This window comes from Oryctolagus cuniculus, chromosome 12 (assembly GCF_964237555.1).
Source record: "Oryctolagus cuniculus chromosome 12, mOryCun1.1, whole genome shotgun sequence".
In the NCBI taxonomy this organism is placed as follows: domain Eukaryota; kingdom Metazoa; phylum Chordata; class Mammalia; order Lagomorpha; family Leporidae; genus Oryctolagus; species Oryctolagus cuniculus.
This window is the reverse complement of record NC_091443.1, coordinates 103,806,446-103,820,568: the sequence shown is the minus strand read 5'-3', so window position 1 is coordinate 103,820,568 and position 14,123 is coordinate 103,806,446. Positions and strand designations below refer to the sequence as shown.

Genomic DNA, 14,123 nt, shown 5'->3' with positions numbered 1-14,123 from the left:
CCGGGGTTCTAGTCCTGGTCGGGGCGCCGAATTCTGTGCCGGTTGCCCCTCTTCCAGGCCAGCTCTCTGCTGTGGCCCGGGAGTGCAGTGGAGGATGGCCCAAGTGCTTGGGCCCTGCACCCCATGGGAGACCAGGAGGAAGCACCTGGCTCCTGGCTTCGGATTGGTGCAGCGCCGGCTGTAGTGGACATTTGGGGAGTGAACCAATGGAAGGAAGACCTTTCTCTGTGTCTCTCTCTCTAACTCTGCCTATCAAATAAGTTAAAAAAAAACTCTGAAAATGCAGTCTTTCATATTTGCTTGTTGCAATACCCCCATGTGACTTTTTTTTCCTCCTTATTTCTCACTTGATGCTTTGGGGTTTGTGTTGAATGAGCTGGAGGGGGAATGTACCGGGAGAGACCATCAGAGCCGCCTTGGGAAGCCACGCAGAGACTGTTACCATCCTGGGAGGGGGTGGGACAGACCCGTGCCTCCCATCCCGTGTCTCCCGGGAGTCTGGGCAGCCCCAGCCATGCCAGAGCACCCAGCACTCAGTGTGAGGGCCAGGACCCGCCAGGTGCATCTGGGGCTGTGGATTGCGGTGCCACAGGTCCCGCACGCCCGCCCTCCCGCCCTGCCCCAGGTGCAAGTACTTACTCTCGATTTTCTTTATCCTCATTTCCCAGGGAATGAAGATGACCAGGAAGTTACAGGCGAGGCGAGCACATTTCTTCCAGAGCTGGGAGGGAGGAGGCAGCAGGATTAGAGGATTGAGGATGCCACTGGGGACTGCAGTCACCTGCTGGTACCACTGATGACGGAAGCCCTGGGGTAAAGTGGCCCCCTTGCCCTGACCAGGAGAGTGGTCGCCTGCCTTAGGCTCGAACGCCAGTATCTGCACTGGGGGACATGGAAGGTTGCCTTGCTCATACCATTCCTGATGCAGGCACTAAGAACAGTGGAAATATTTCAGGAATGAAGTCAAAATACTCCCACGTGTCCCCATCATAGACCATGGTAGCTACCGGTCCAGCCTGCTTCCCAGGTGGCTACAACTCACGTCCCTCACTGAGGACCCAGAGCCTCCCCTGATTCGAGCCCCACCCTGCTGTGCCCCTTGCACCCTGCAGCACAGCTGGTTCCTCAGCCTCACTCCTGGCCAAGGCTGCCAGGGATAAGCCTGGAAATGCATCTTGTCTTGAGGATGAAAGACGCAATGGCCAAGAGGTCAACACAAAATTTTTTTTTTCTTGAAGGAGAGTAGAGAGTAAAGCAAATGACATATTGACACGGGCTCTGCTTTCCAAGAGGGAGAAAAATCAACAGGTGTGCATTTTAGCACATGAGCAGGCTGGGCTTGGGTCGGAAGCACTGCAGGAGGACGGGTAACAAAGGCAACTCCCGTTCTGCACCCTAAGGCACCTCCTGGGCGTGGCTGCTGGGGCCAGACAGCTGCTTATAAATGACAATCTGCATTTTATCAGAAGTTGGGAGTGTTCATCTGTGCTAACAGCTGAGATGCAAACACAACCTCTCCCACGATACAGAGTCTCCGTAGTCAGAAACAGATTCGCTCTGTAAACTCTGAGCAATGCTGATCGCATCCCACCTGGCCTTACCTTTGCATCACCTGGCTTATCTCCTAGCCACTGAGAGAAAGACCAAGGCTGTGAGGTCCTTCATGCCCAGTGCTGTCCACAGGCCGGGGCTCAGATACCCCTTGCGAAGGTTTGGGGTTAGAAACCATTGGAGGAGCCAGCACTGTGGTGCAGCAGGTAAAGCTGCTGCCTGTGACACCAGCATCCCATATGGGTGCCCGTTGGAGTCCTGGCTGCTCCACTTCCAATACAGCTCTCTGCTAATGCACCTGGGAAAGCAACAGAAGATGGGCCAACTACCTGGACCCCTGCACCCACGTGGGAGACCTAGAAGAAGCTCCTGGCTCCTGGCTATGGCCTGGCTCAGCCATGGCCTTGTGGCCATTTGGGGAGTGAACCAGTGGATGGAAGATCTCTTTCTCTCTGTGTCTCCCTGTCTCTGTGACTCTGCCTCTCAAAAAAAATAAAAAAAAAAAAAAAGAGAGAGAGAGAGAAGAAGAAGAGAAAGAAAAAAGAATTACCCCCTTTTGTTGTCTTTGGAAAGGTTTATAAGTGGTTTATAAAAGGTGCAATTATTCACGGTGAGTGTCAGGTGCCTAGGCTGTGTTTCCTTGGGCCTGCAGAGGGTGAAGAAGGTACATAAAGCACCAGCTGGAGTAGTTTGCTTTTGAGTCGAAGGGACACAGGGACACAGACATCAATGCCATGGTGAGTGACAGGCCTTTAGCTCTGGGGGAGAAGTGACTTAAGCAAGGTCAGGGCCATCTAGCTGGGGGAGCTTGTACTTGGGTCAATGAAACCCAATAGGTAGGCAATGGCCAGATCAGGCAGGCCATGGGAGACGTCTGGATTTAGTTCTACCTGTAATGAGAGCTGTTATTATTACTGCTATTAGCAAGGGGTGGAGTGAGCGGTTTGCTTTTTCTGGCTCCTGAGCAGAGTTGAGTGGACCGAAGAGGGACATGGATAGAAGTAAGTGGACCCTTTAAGAGGCACCAAAAGCAGGTGCTTTTAGTCCTGTGTAGAGCAAGTGTTCGTGAAAAATCACACCATGACAGCTCTCAGAAGGGTGAAATCTCTTGTTGGTGTCACATGAGAAATGAAAGACATGGGATGTCAGAACTGGAAGAGTCTAGGAGCCAAACATGGGGGCTGGTGTGGCATAGTGGGCTCAGCATTAAGTTAGATCTGTAATCACGTTTAGTTTACTGTTAGTAAAAGACCTAAGACCTTCGCATTGCTTCCGATGGTTTTTCCTAGGATTTATTTTATTTATTTGAAATATAGAGTTAGAGAGAGAGAGGGGAAAAGATATGGAGAGGTTTTCCATCGGCTGGTTCACTCCCCTGATGGCCGCAAAGGCCAGGGCTAGGCCAGGCCAAAGCCAGGAGCTTCATCTGCATCTCCCACGTGGGTACAGGTATGCAAGCACCTGGGCTGTTTTCTGCTGCTTTCTCAGGCACATTAGCAGGGAGCTGGGTGGGAAATGGAATAGCCGGGACTCGAACTGGCTCCCATATGGGATGCCTGTATCATGGATGGTGGTTTCATACTGAAAGGAGCCAAGAGCCACCACAAAAAAATGGGGCTCCTGAGACAAACCGTTCCAGAGACGGCCTTGGGAAATGGGGAGTAAACCGGTTCACAGAGAAAGCAGTCAGCTACTGACCAGAGATACGCAGAACACCTGCCTTGTAGATAAGCCCCCTTTCCTACGCTTGCTCAAGGTTAACTAAGAAAGTTACAAGGCACGTAGCAACCTACTCCTGTCTCCTAGAAACCCCCTCCCCTAATGTATCCCTTTGACCTAGTACTTTTCCACCGACATTAGCACTTCAGACTGCCATACAAGGCCTGCTACTGAAAATTATCCAATGAACTTACGCCAGCCTATAATATGTTAATTTTGTGGTTTTGCCCTTTAAAAGCTGTGTGAGATAGCTGCTCGGGGCTCCTCTCACTTGCTTGCTGCTTGCAGCAGTAGGGGGCCCATTTGTACAAATGAAATAAAATTACCTCCTGTTCTATTGCATCGTCTGGTCTGGAGTCTGTGTTTCTGGGGTCGTCACAAGAGGACACCGCTTTTGGGGTCCTACAATACATTATGCCACAATGCCGGCCTCTGTTTAATGTTACACGCTGTCTGAACCCAAGTGAAGGGCCTGATACTACTTTTTAAATGTTGGCCTTGGGTCGGCGCTGTAGCATAGTAAGTAAAGCCACTGCCTACAATGCTGGTATCCCATCTGGGTGTTGGTTTGAGTCCCAGCTGCTCCACTTCTGATCCAGCTTCCCGCTAAGGGCCTGGGAAAAGCAGCAGAAGATGGCCCAAGTACTGGGGCTTCTGACACCCACATTGGGAAACCCAGAAGAAGCTCCAGCTCCTGGTTTTGGCCCGGCCCAGTGCTGGCTGTCATGGGCATTTGGGGAATGTCTTTGTCTCTCTGTGTTTCTCTGTCACTTTGCCTTTCAAACACATAAAGAAATCTTTTTTTTTGTTGTTAAAATTCCAAACCTGAAAAAATATAATATTCAACATTGGGGCAGATATTGGGAGGCCAATAAGTTCTTTAACTGTGGATGACAACATAAATGAAGGATTTTGAGAAATAATTGTAAAAAATACATCAGGAGTCACGAAAGACTTTGGGCCATGTGTTTTTTTTTTTTTTTTTTTTTTTTTTTTTTTTTTTTTGCAGTGATCAGAGCTCTGACATTTAGCCTTCAAGGAATTACAAGACAGGGCAAAGTAGCTGTGGGCAGGTGTTCTTTACGGGAGTACTGCCGATAACGATGAAAACCCGGGTCATTTAAATCATCACCAGCAGACAGGTGATGAACTAAACGCTGTTCATTTATCTGATGCATCATTAAAAACACAGCGAGTGTCAGGGAGAAAAGAAGACAGACGTTTTTGGACAGTGGAGTCCCTGTACTGATACGTAAGAGCACAGAGCCCAGGAAGTGGAGAAGGGAAAGTGTTTTTTTCTTTTTTTTTTCCTTTGCTGTCTGAGCACTTACTGAATGCCCTTATAGACAGATCAGTTCCAAGTCAACTTTGGCTTTCAGTAGCCGGGAAAATGAACCTCCCCTCCACCCTCCACACACACCTTGGAGTTGTGTTGTGAAGAGGGCATTGGAACACGCCCACAACTGCATGCAGGTGTGGAGAAAATACAGGTTACACAGAGGGGGCCTGAATCCCACTTTCCACGAACAATGTATGAACAGGGCGAAGTGAGGGAAGAGGTTAGACCGTTCTCCCTGAGGAAGACATCCCTCTCCTGGGCAGGAGGCTTATCAGGTTCTGATCACAGTTAGAAGCCTGGGGCTGAAATCCAGGCTCTGGGAAATTCACACTCTCCAGCTGCTGACTCCCCATGCTCACAGCCCAAGTCTCACAGCAAGTGCATTGGCAAACGCAACAGCCTGGGGATCCCAGGGAGGGGCGTTCCGGCTTTTTACCTCTGCACCTGCTGCTTGGTAGCCTCGGGTCCTGGTCAGCCTCCCTTCAAACTTCAGCACGATCTCCTTGGCTCGCCTGAGAGGAGAGAAGTGTGGGGGAGAAGGCAGAGTTATGGAGCTGACATTTTCGCAGAATGTGTGCAAAGGCAACGGGAGTCCCTGACCAAACAATGTAGCAAGATGCTGTCGCTTCCTTTCCGGATTTTTAATGAACTTTTTTTCTTTAACATTTAAATGGATCAATTAGTCCAGAAATGATGAAATCATATTAGAATTAGTTCCAGCGGATGTTCTTTTCTTTTTTAAAGATTCATTTGTTTGAAAGAGAGGGGGAGAGAGAGAGAGAGAGAGAGAGAGATCTTTCATCTATTGGTGCACTTGCCAGATGGCTGCAACAGCCAGGGCTGGGCCAGACCGAAGCTGGGAGCCTGAAACTCCACCCAGGTCTCCCACGTGGGTGCAGGGGCCCAAGCACTTGCACCGTCATTTGCTGCCCTCCCGTCTACATTGGCAGCAACTGGATTGGAAGCAGAGCAGCCAGGCCTGGAACCAGCGCTCTGATACAGGATGCTGGCATCACAGGCAGGGGCTTGCCCAGCTGTGCCACGATGCCCACCCCACAGCTGGTCTCCCTTCCTGATTCACTGGGAACAACTGGCCTTGGAAATCCAGCTGCATCACTTAGTAATCTTTGTCTGTAGTCAGTTCTTGGGAAGTGAATCAGACCTCGGATAATACCCTTTGAGAAATGGGTGACGTCGTGAGCAGCCTGATTCAGCCCAGAATACTCTTGACACACTAGCCGATCCCTGCCTTGCATGAGTTGACCTAACAATTCCCCTTGAATGGACGGGAATCACTGGGATGGGTGCTGAAATCAACACCCAAATGAGCAACAGAGTTAGAAATAAGTGTTAGTGACCATCTGGCCCTCAGAGACAAATGTCACCTAGTCACACCCACCGTGCTGCAGAGACCCTCCTGATGCAAGGGCGGGCGCCCTCTCTTGGCCGCAGTAGTCCGTATTTAAGAACTTAGCTCTTCCGAGTCAGCCGATTTGCCGATTCAACACATTTCCTTGTTTGGTTGTTCTGCATGGTGCATCCATCCCAAGTGACCTGCCAGTTACACCCACTGGGTCGGAGTCCTTTCTAGGAACAAGTGACCTCTTCAAAATAAGACCTAACCAGAGTGCCTGCTGTTGAACTCCTCTCCACAGCCGAGTCGATGCCCTGGTCTCGCTCGGGTCAGAATCGGAAGTGCAGGTAAGAGTGAGAAGTGGTGTCTTACCCTGGACCACGGCTATCACGTTGTGGTGTATTTTTCAGACACTACAAGCATCCGAAAACTAAAGGCCTATCAAAGTCAGATAAGAATTCGCTTGATTTATCTCTGCTTTGTTTTTCTTGCAAATATTTTCCAAACACCTATTTTGGGTCAAACGTGGTGGAACTCAGAGGTGCATTGAACGAACAGAGCTGCTGCCCTGCACAAAGACGATATCTGGATGAAGGAGACCCCAAGAGACAATGCGAATGACAAGGGCTAGGGCAGAGGCGTGGTCTGGCAGGTGGCAGGGAGGGGCAGACCTACCAGGACTGACAGTGTGCCCCCCTGCAGGGAAGCAGGTGCGTGCTACGTCTTTCCAGAGACGCGGGGTCTCTCTGTGCGGGGTGAGGCTCCGTCAATCCTCAGCGGTCAGGGTCCAGTGCTTTCTGCACTCTCCCCAGAGGTGCCGGGACGGACCTCAGCAGGTGCAATCAGTGAAGCATCGCTCCAGTAGGTTCTCAAGGTGACGGGGGGCCGTGTGTGCGACGAGGGTGACAAATGCAGGTGCTCAGAGGTGTCCACACGCTAAGAGCTCTGCCCTCTCCATGCCCTGGCCGGTGGTGTGGCCCAGCAGCGTGGCGGGGGGGGGGGGGTTTGCTTTCTGCCTCCCAAGGGCTTTGGCAAAAAAAGTATCCTTCCCCCTGCTCTGCCCAAGAGGTTCAAAAGGCCTGACCTGTGATTCAGAGAACCATGACCCCATGCCATTTTTGAATGACTTAAAAATTATGCTGGATCACATACCATTTTGTGTTTTTTTGATAAATTGCCTTGATGACGACTTTGGTAAAACAAACAAACAAACAAACAACAAAACCCCTCTGTTCTGATACAAAAGCACACTGGGCTAGGGGTCAGAGAGCCTAGGTTTCAAGCTGTGGGTAGCCTGGGTTATTCTCTTAATGTATCTGAGTATCAGTCTTCTCATCTGACAAATGGGCGTAATGCTCTCCTTACTCATACAACTGGAAGTGATGACAGATAGGAGGCAGAAGATGGAGACTGGAAACTTCCAAGGGTGAAGGCTGGGGCTATCCTTAGGTCCATGCCGCAGCCGGCTCTGAGGGCGGGCTGCTCAGATGGGAAGCCCAGTGCCTGGCTGGAGGTCTAAGGAAAGGATGAGTCAGTGGGAAAGAAATGCAGGACGAATAGGTGGCAGACACGGGGAGAAAGGGATTTCTGCTTGGCAAGATCTGACCACGGTTCTGTCCACCAGCGAGTGCCCGATGACCAGGTCCCTCCTCCCCTAGGCTCCAGAGCTCAGAGGCACAGCCCATGAACATCCTGCCACCTCCTTTGCTGTGAGCGCAGGCATCGGCATCGGCCTCATTCAGCATCCATCACTCTAAGTGAGCAACTGTTATGCACCAGACACAATGCTAAGCACGCCCATGGTTTAGCCTACTGAATCCTGTAATTGCTGCTGGCGGATCTCAGATCTCTGTATGCAAAAGAAACAGCCAGAGTGCGAGTTCCAGGTGCTGGGTTCTTTCCCAGAGTTTGATTCTGTTAAGTCTGAGGGCATCAGAGTTTCTGAGTTTTAAAGCCCCTGAGGGGGCTGGCGCCATGGTGTAGTGTGTTAAACCACCCTCTGTGACACCAGCATCCCACATGGGTGCGGGTTCAAGTCCTGGCTGCTCCACTTCCAATCCAGCTCTCTGCTGTGGCCTGGGAAAGCAGCAGAAGATGGCCCAAGTCCTTGGGTTCCTGCACCCATGCGGGAGACCCAGCAGAAGCTCCTGGCTGCTGGCTTTGGTTTGGCCCAGGTCTAGCCGTTGCTGCCATTTGAAGAGTAAACCAGCAGATGGAAGATCCCAATCTCCCTCTCTGTGTCTCTCCCCCTTTCTATAACTCTTTCAATTAGATAAATAAATCTAAACAACAACAACAAAAAAGTGTCCCGAGGTTGCACCTGCTGTTGATTTGGGCTGTTCCTTACCATCCCTTCAGCTTGAAGAAGAAAGACACAGATGTTTAGAAACATGAATAGAATTACCCAAATAGCCCCTGGCTAGAGGTTGATAAAAGTGGTGTTGGATTCAGGCAACCTGTGTTCCCTCTCCAGTGCTAAGCTCTTCTATGGGCAGACTCTATTATGTGCTAAGCACCAGCGGAACCTGACTTCCCATAGAGTTTTCTCCTGCAGAGGGAAGTAGGAGCCAAGCAGTTATACTGAGCATCTCATTTTATTCTGCCTTATTTTCCTGTTTCCAGTGAGTCTGAGGACTGGTGTTAAAATCTAGCTTTTAGGGGCCAGATCTTTTGGGCAGCTGTGAAGGTATTACGTGGAATGCCCTCACCCCATGTCAGATTGCCTGGGTTTGAGTCCTAGCTCCACTTCCAATTCCATGCACACCCTGAGAGGCAGCAGGTGATGGCTCACGTACTTGGGTCCCTGCCACCCACATGGGAGACCCGGATGGAGTTTCTGGCTGCTGACTTTGGTCCAGCTCCACCCTAGCTGTTGAAGACAAATAGGGAGTGAGCCAGTGGATGGGCGACCTCTATCTCTCTGTATTTTGAATACATAAACAAGAAAATTTTAAAAATCTAGTATTTGGAAAGGAAGCAGACCAGAAGCGTTCCCCAACACACACCTCCAGGTCAACACAGACACAGGGCCGTGGGTTATTGGACAGTGTATTTGCAAGTTTGCCGTGCTCAGCGGTCCCTCCTGCAGTCCTTACCTCAACGCCCTCAGCTTCTGTCCCATGCTCCAGGGTCTGCAGCGAATGTTGGCCACGAGTTCCTTCTGGGACTGTATATTCTGGAAGATTTGCTCTGGATCACTGCTGTCCCCTGTTTCATCCACATTAAAGCTGTCCTCCAGGCTGCTGGGTGGAACAGGGCGTGAAGGGGGAAATCGGATGAATAGAATTGCTTCCAAAGAAGAATTTCTTTCTCTGGGCAAGTTCAGCATCTCCCTGCCTCAAAGTCCTCAAGGTCGGTTATCCGAAGTGTGTGTGTGTGTGTGTGTAGGGATCCGTGGAGGTAGAGAGAGAATTTGGCATGTGAGCAGCCTGTTGAAATGTATTTATTGGATTCTATTATTTCAGTAGGTCAGTGCAAAAGAATGATTTCTCAAGGTGAAAGATAATCAGAAGACACAAAAGGAGACAAGTTTCTTATTTGCAACCCCCGAAGGGAAGCATCTTTGGTAAATGAAATCATTGCTTTTTCAGGCTCATTGAAATTATCAGCTAATTTTAACAGAAGTCCCTGTTGGTCCCCAACTCTGAATGCAAAGGAAATAAATGTAATAATCTAATACATGTAAATAAAATTAATAAATCTAACAACTTAATAATAAATGTAAATGAAAATAATACATGCAAAATAAATAAAAACCAGATATCCTTCTCCGATCTCCACTGCAATTCATTCTCAGCCCCACATGACGGAGGCGAAAGCAGGCAGTGATGTCTGCAAACGAGAAATTAGCCAAGCAAAGTTCCACGGGCAGTATATATCAGGGAAATAATGACAATTTTTCAAGATGTCACAACATTTATTCCCAGTAACAGTTTCTATGCTAATTCTAACCCAACTTCCCAGGAGGCGGAGAGAGCATTTTCCGAGGGCCATTTGTTCATCTCTAACCCCGATCGGTTTTAGTCACTCCAAGGAGAGTCACCTCTGATTTCTCCGAGGTTTTCACAGACCTTTGTAGATGCTTAACAGACACCGCTCACCCGCTTCTAACTGGTCTGAAGTCTCTGCCGGCTGGCACCTTATGGATGGTTATCTGCTCGCTGTTGACATTATGGATGCAGTAAACAGAGAAATCTTCTCTGTGGGTGCAGGCATCAGTCAAGCCAGGTTGGAAAGCAGGCTTTTACATCCTGGTCCCCACCCAGCAAGCCGCAGGTAGAGAAAGCGCCTTTTCGCTCTCTGCGCATGGCTGAGCTCGCCTGAACAAGTTTTGAGTTTAATCAGAAGAACCAAGTGGAAGAAAGACTTTGTTCCTGGCTTCCATGCCCCGTGCGTCCCTTCCTCATGCACCTGCCTCCTCTGCAAGTCCGGTGTTTGGGACCCACTCACCTGAGCAGCAGGGACTCCGGGTAGAGATGGCACTGGCTGGCATTGCGACGGACGCTTCTGTAGCGCTGGGAAGCCTTGGAGGCTATCATGGTGCCGACCTGCCGCCGGTGATTCCTGGGGGCGGGCACGGAGCTGGCAGGCGAGGGTCTGTTCCTGCAGAGGGCTCTGGACGGGGGCTGCAGGCTTGCTCTGCGCTCTACATCTCAGGAGCAGAACTGTGCCTGCAGCTGGTGCTGGGAGTGGGGGGAGAAGCAGGAGGCCGACCGTGCATATGTAATACTAGGGTGGCTGCACTGCACGGATTGGCTGGAGTCTGCACAGCCTAAGGCTTGGCCAGGTGAGCCAGGGATGAGCTGGCCCTGCCTAGATAATCCTGTCTTGTTGGGAAGCCCCCACGCTCAGACAGAGTGCTTGGTTTGCCCAGCACTTTGCGTGTATTACTGGGACCAGTGTTTGCAAAACACCAAAGCAGCAGCAAGAGAGGCAAGGCTTAGTTTTTGCATTTTTACCTCTCAGAGGCTTGGGAAGGCTCTTGCCCATGTCCGCCCATCAGAATCAGGAGGGGCGCAGTCACAACACTTACTTGTTGCCGCTTTTTTTTTTTTTTTTGACTTTTTCTTTTTTCTATTTTGACAAAGGTTAAGCTTGAGCAATGTTGATGGACACAGCAATGTTGAGCACACAGCTGTCTGCTCTCCACCCACACTCACCTTCACATTTTGCTACAATTACTTTACTTCTGCCTATATCATCTCCCCTTATGTACACCGTTTGAAACTAGGTTGCACACGTAATGACACACACACCTAAAATATTGTAGCATGCAGTCATAACAATGGAATCATTTTGCTACATTTTACATTTCCTAAGAGGCACCATGACCCTATGAGAATGAGGTTAGGAGACGATAAGAGGGTTCATAGGGCTTCATGGTTGGAAGATAAGAACTGGACAGACTGGACTGGAATCAGGAGATCCTGACACTAAATTGCCTCCTGGGAAGGAGATGGGCTGCCTCGCTTATGCCTGCTTCTTGGGCAAAGATGAGCAGCTCCCAGCCACAGTCAGGATGGGACTCGCTTGGCTTGTCACCTGCAGGTTCCTGTCCTGAGCTTCCCCTGTGATTCTTGGCCAAACACCTCCTTCACAGGCCCTAGACTTGGCTGCAGCTTCTCAGGAGGCCTCTACTTGATACTGACCACAACCCACGGCATGGTTGCAGCACCGAGGTCAATGCACCTTTGTAGCAAACCGAGCAGGGAGGTGCGGGACAGAAACAGACGCGGCCCTTGCTGTCCCAGGACACAGTAGGGACTCAAGGAATGGATGAGTACATGACTGGAGGGGGCAGCAGACGAGAGAAAAGAGAGGAAATCCATCAGCAGCTCCGGGTGTGGGGCTGAGCAGGACAATTTCATTCATTCTCATTCTTCTGTTAGTTCCTTAGCAAATACATAGTTCCTGCTGCTCACCTAACAGGCAAGGCCAGTCAGAGACATAAGAGACCTAGCCCAGGATGCAGAGGCACGGGGGCTCCTGGGCAGGTGTTCAGAGCTCGGGCGCAGATATGGGAATGAAGCAGAAAACTGCACGCATGCCAGAGCTGGCCGCCGGTCAGCAGTGGTGGACCTGGGGGCCTCTGAGACCAGCTCATTTGTCTGCCAATTTGTCTGAGGCCAATGTGGCCTGATGGATTCCCTAGGACATTAGACGGAATGTGTGCTTAGCAAATGGACAAATGGCATTTGCAATGGGATCATTGCTAGCCCCGCTGTGATTGTTTTTTTTTGGTATGTTTTAGAGATGGCTATTTCTGAACATTTCAAGGATTTTTGTCATCCTGCTTTTTTTTTTTTTTAAAGGCCCCCTGCCTTATTTTGAGATGTTCCTGAACATTTTATCCTGGGGCCAGCATTGTGTCACTGCAAGTTAAGCCACAGCTTACAACACTGGCATACCTTATTGGAGCCCTGGTTAAAACAAATTGGTGGGGCCAGCATCATGGCATAACTGGTAAAGTGGCCACCTGTGATGCCAACATCTCCTATGGGCACTGGTTCCAGTCCTGGATGCTCCATTTTCCACTCAGCTCCCTGCTCATGTACCTGGAAAACAGTGGAGGATGGCCCAAGTATGGGTCCTTGCATCCATGTGGGAGCCCTGGAAGAAGCTCTTGGCTCCTGGTTTAGCCTTGGCCCAGCTCTGGCTCTCGTGGTCATTTGGGGAGTGACCAGCAGATGGAAGACGTCTCTCTGCCTTTCTCTCTCTCTCTCTGCCTAACTCTTCCTTTCAAATAGATAAATCTTTAAAAAATGTATAAATCCAATCATTTACCCCAATTTACCCAGGTAATTTTGTTTGTCAGTATGGGTGAAAAAAGATGGTTCATCAAAGCATATTTAACTATATTTTTTGACTCCTAATCATAAATTAACTCATAAAATTAAATAGAAGTAAATGTTACTTTTACTGAAACCCATCATCCCAGTTTTTCACTTGATTTTAAAGAAATGCAGATGTCTGAGCACGTGTGTTATGAAAGATCTGAATACTCATTGAATAAAAAGTAGAAACAGTGGGACAATTAAAACATGGAGCAATATCACTCAATGATACCAACTCTTACCATTTTCAGATGTTTACCAATGGCGTAATCATATTTAATTATATTTCTATTTCTATTTTGCATTTGTCGAGGTTGGTGCTGTGGCGTAGCAGGTAAATCTGCTACCTGCAGGGCAGGCATCCCATCTGGGTGCTGGTTCGAGTCCCGGCTGCTCTACTTCTGATCCAGCTCTCTGCTATGGCCTGGGAAAACAGTCCTGGCTCCTGGCTTCAATGTGGCCCAGCCCTGACTATTACAGCCATCTGGAGGGTGAAACAGTAGAAGGAAGACCTTTCTCTCTCTCTGCCTCTCCCTCTCTGTAACTCTGACTTTCAAATCAATGAATAAATCTTAAAAAAAAATACTTTGCATTTCTCTTAACTTCTCCATGGGTTTTTACATCTAGAGTCCTTTCCATACTATGTCTCAGTTGTGGTGAACACGTTTTCCCAATACAGCATTGAGAGCAAGTTCTACGTAGAACACGCGGCGTTCACCTCTATCCCATTTTGGCTTCCCACGTTCATTTTTGCCATTGATTTTCTGCTGCCTTTAGCAGCATTTCTTTAAAAGTAGTTTCCCAGAAGTGTGATCACTAGATCCAAGGGAAGAGCATTTGGGGAAACTCAATACATAGCCAAAGGGGTGTTGCTCTCTTTACACTGACACCACTTTAATGTGCATTTATGCGTTTATGGTTCCTTGTAAGATGAATTCCTATTGTTGTGAGTGATGGTACATGCCTGTAGGGTGCAGGGCACCAGGCTGACACACGTGAACTGCTCTGATGGGCAATGCTGGAATCAGGGTAATTAGCATAGTCAGCCTCTCAAACCTTTACTTTTTTTTTTTTTTTTTTTTTTTTTTTTTGACAGGCAGAGTGGACATTGAGAGAGAGAGACAGAGAGAAAGGTCTTCCTTTGCCGTTGGTTCACCCTCCAATGGCCGCCGCGTCCAGTGCACTGCGGCCGGCGCACCGCGTTGATCCGATGGCAGGAGCCAGGTGCTTCTCCTGGTCTCCCATGGGGTGCAGGGCCCAAGCACTTGGGCCATCCTCCACTGCACTCCCTGGCCATAGCAGAGAGCTGGCCTGGAAGAGGGGCAAC

At 49.5% G+C, this 14,123-nt stretch overlaps 1 protein-coding gene across 1 annotated transcript in view; it reads right to left on the bottom strand.

Moving 5' to 3' along the window:
* TMC3 (transmembrane channel like 3) overlaps positions 1-10,501 on the bottom strand; it is a 43,605-nt gene extending 33,104 nt beyond the window's left edge. The window contains exons 1-4 of the mRNA XM_002721468.4: positions 10,413-10,501; positions 9,059-9,205; positions 5,046-5,121; positions 640-721 (exon numbers count right to left, since the gene is read on the bottom strand). Coding sequence (XP_002721514.2) covers positions 640-721; positions 5,046-5,121; positions 9,059-9,205; positions 10,413-10,501 — 394 coding nt within the window. The remainder of the gene's footprint in view (positions 1-639; positions 722-5,045; positions 5,122-9,058; positions 9,206-10,412) is intronic.
* Between the last annotated feature and the right edge of the window lie 3,622 nt (positions 10,502-14,123).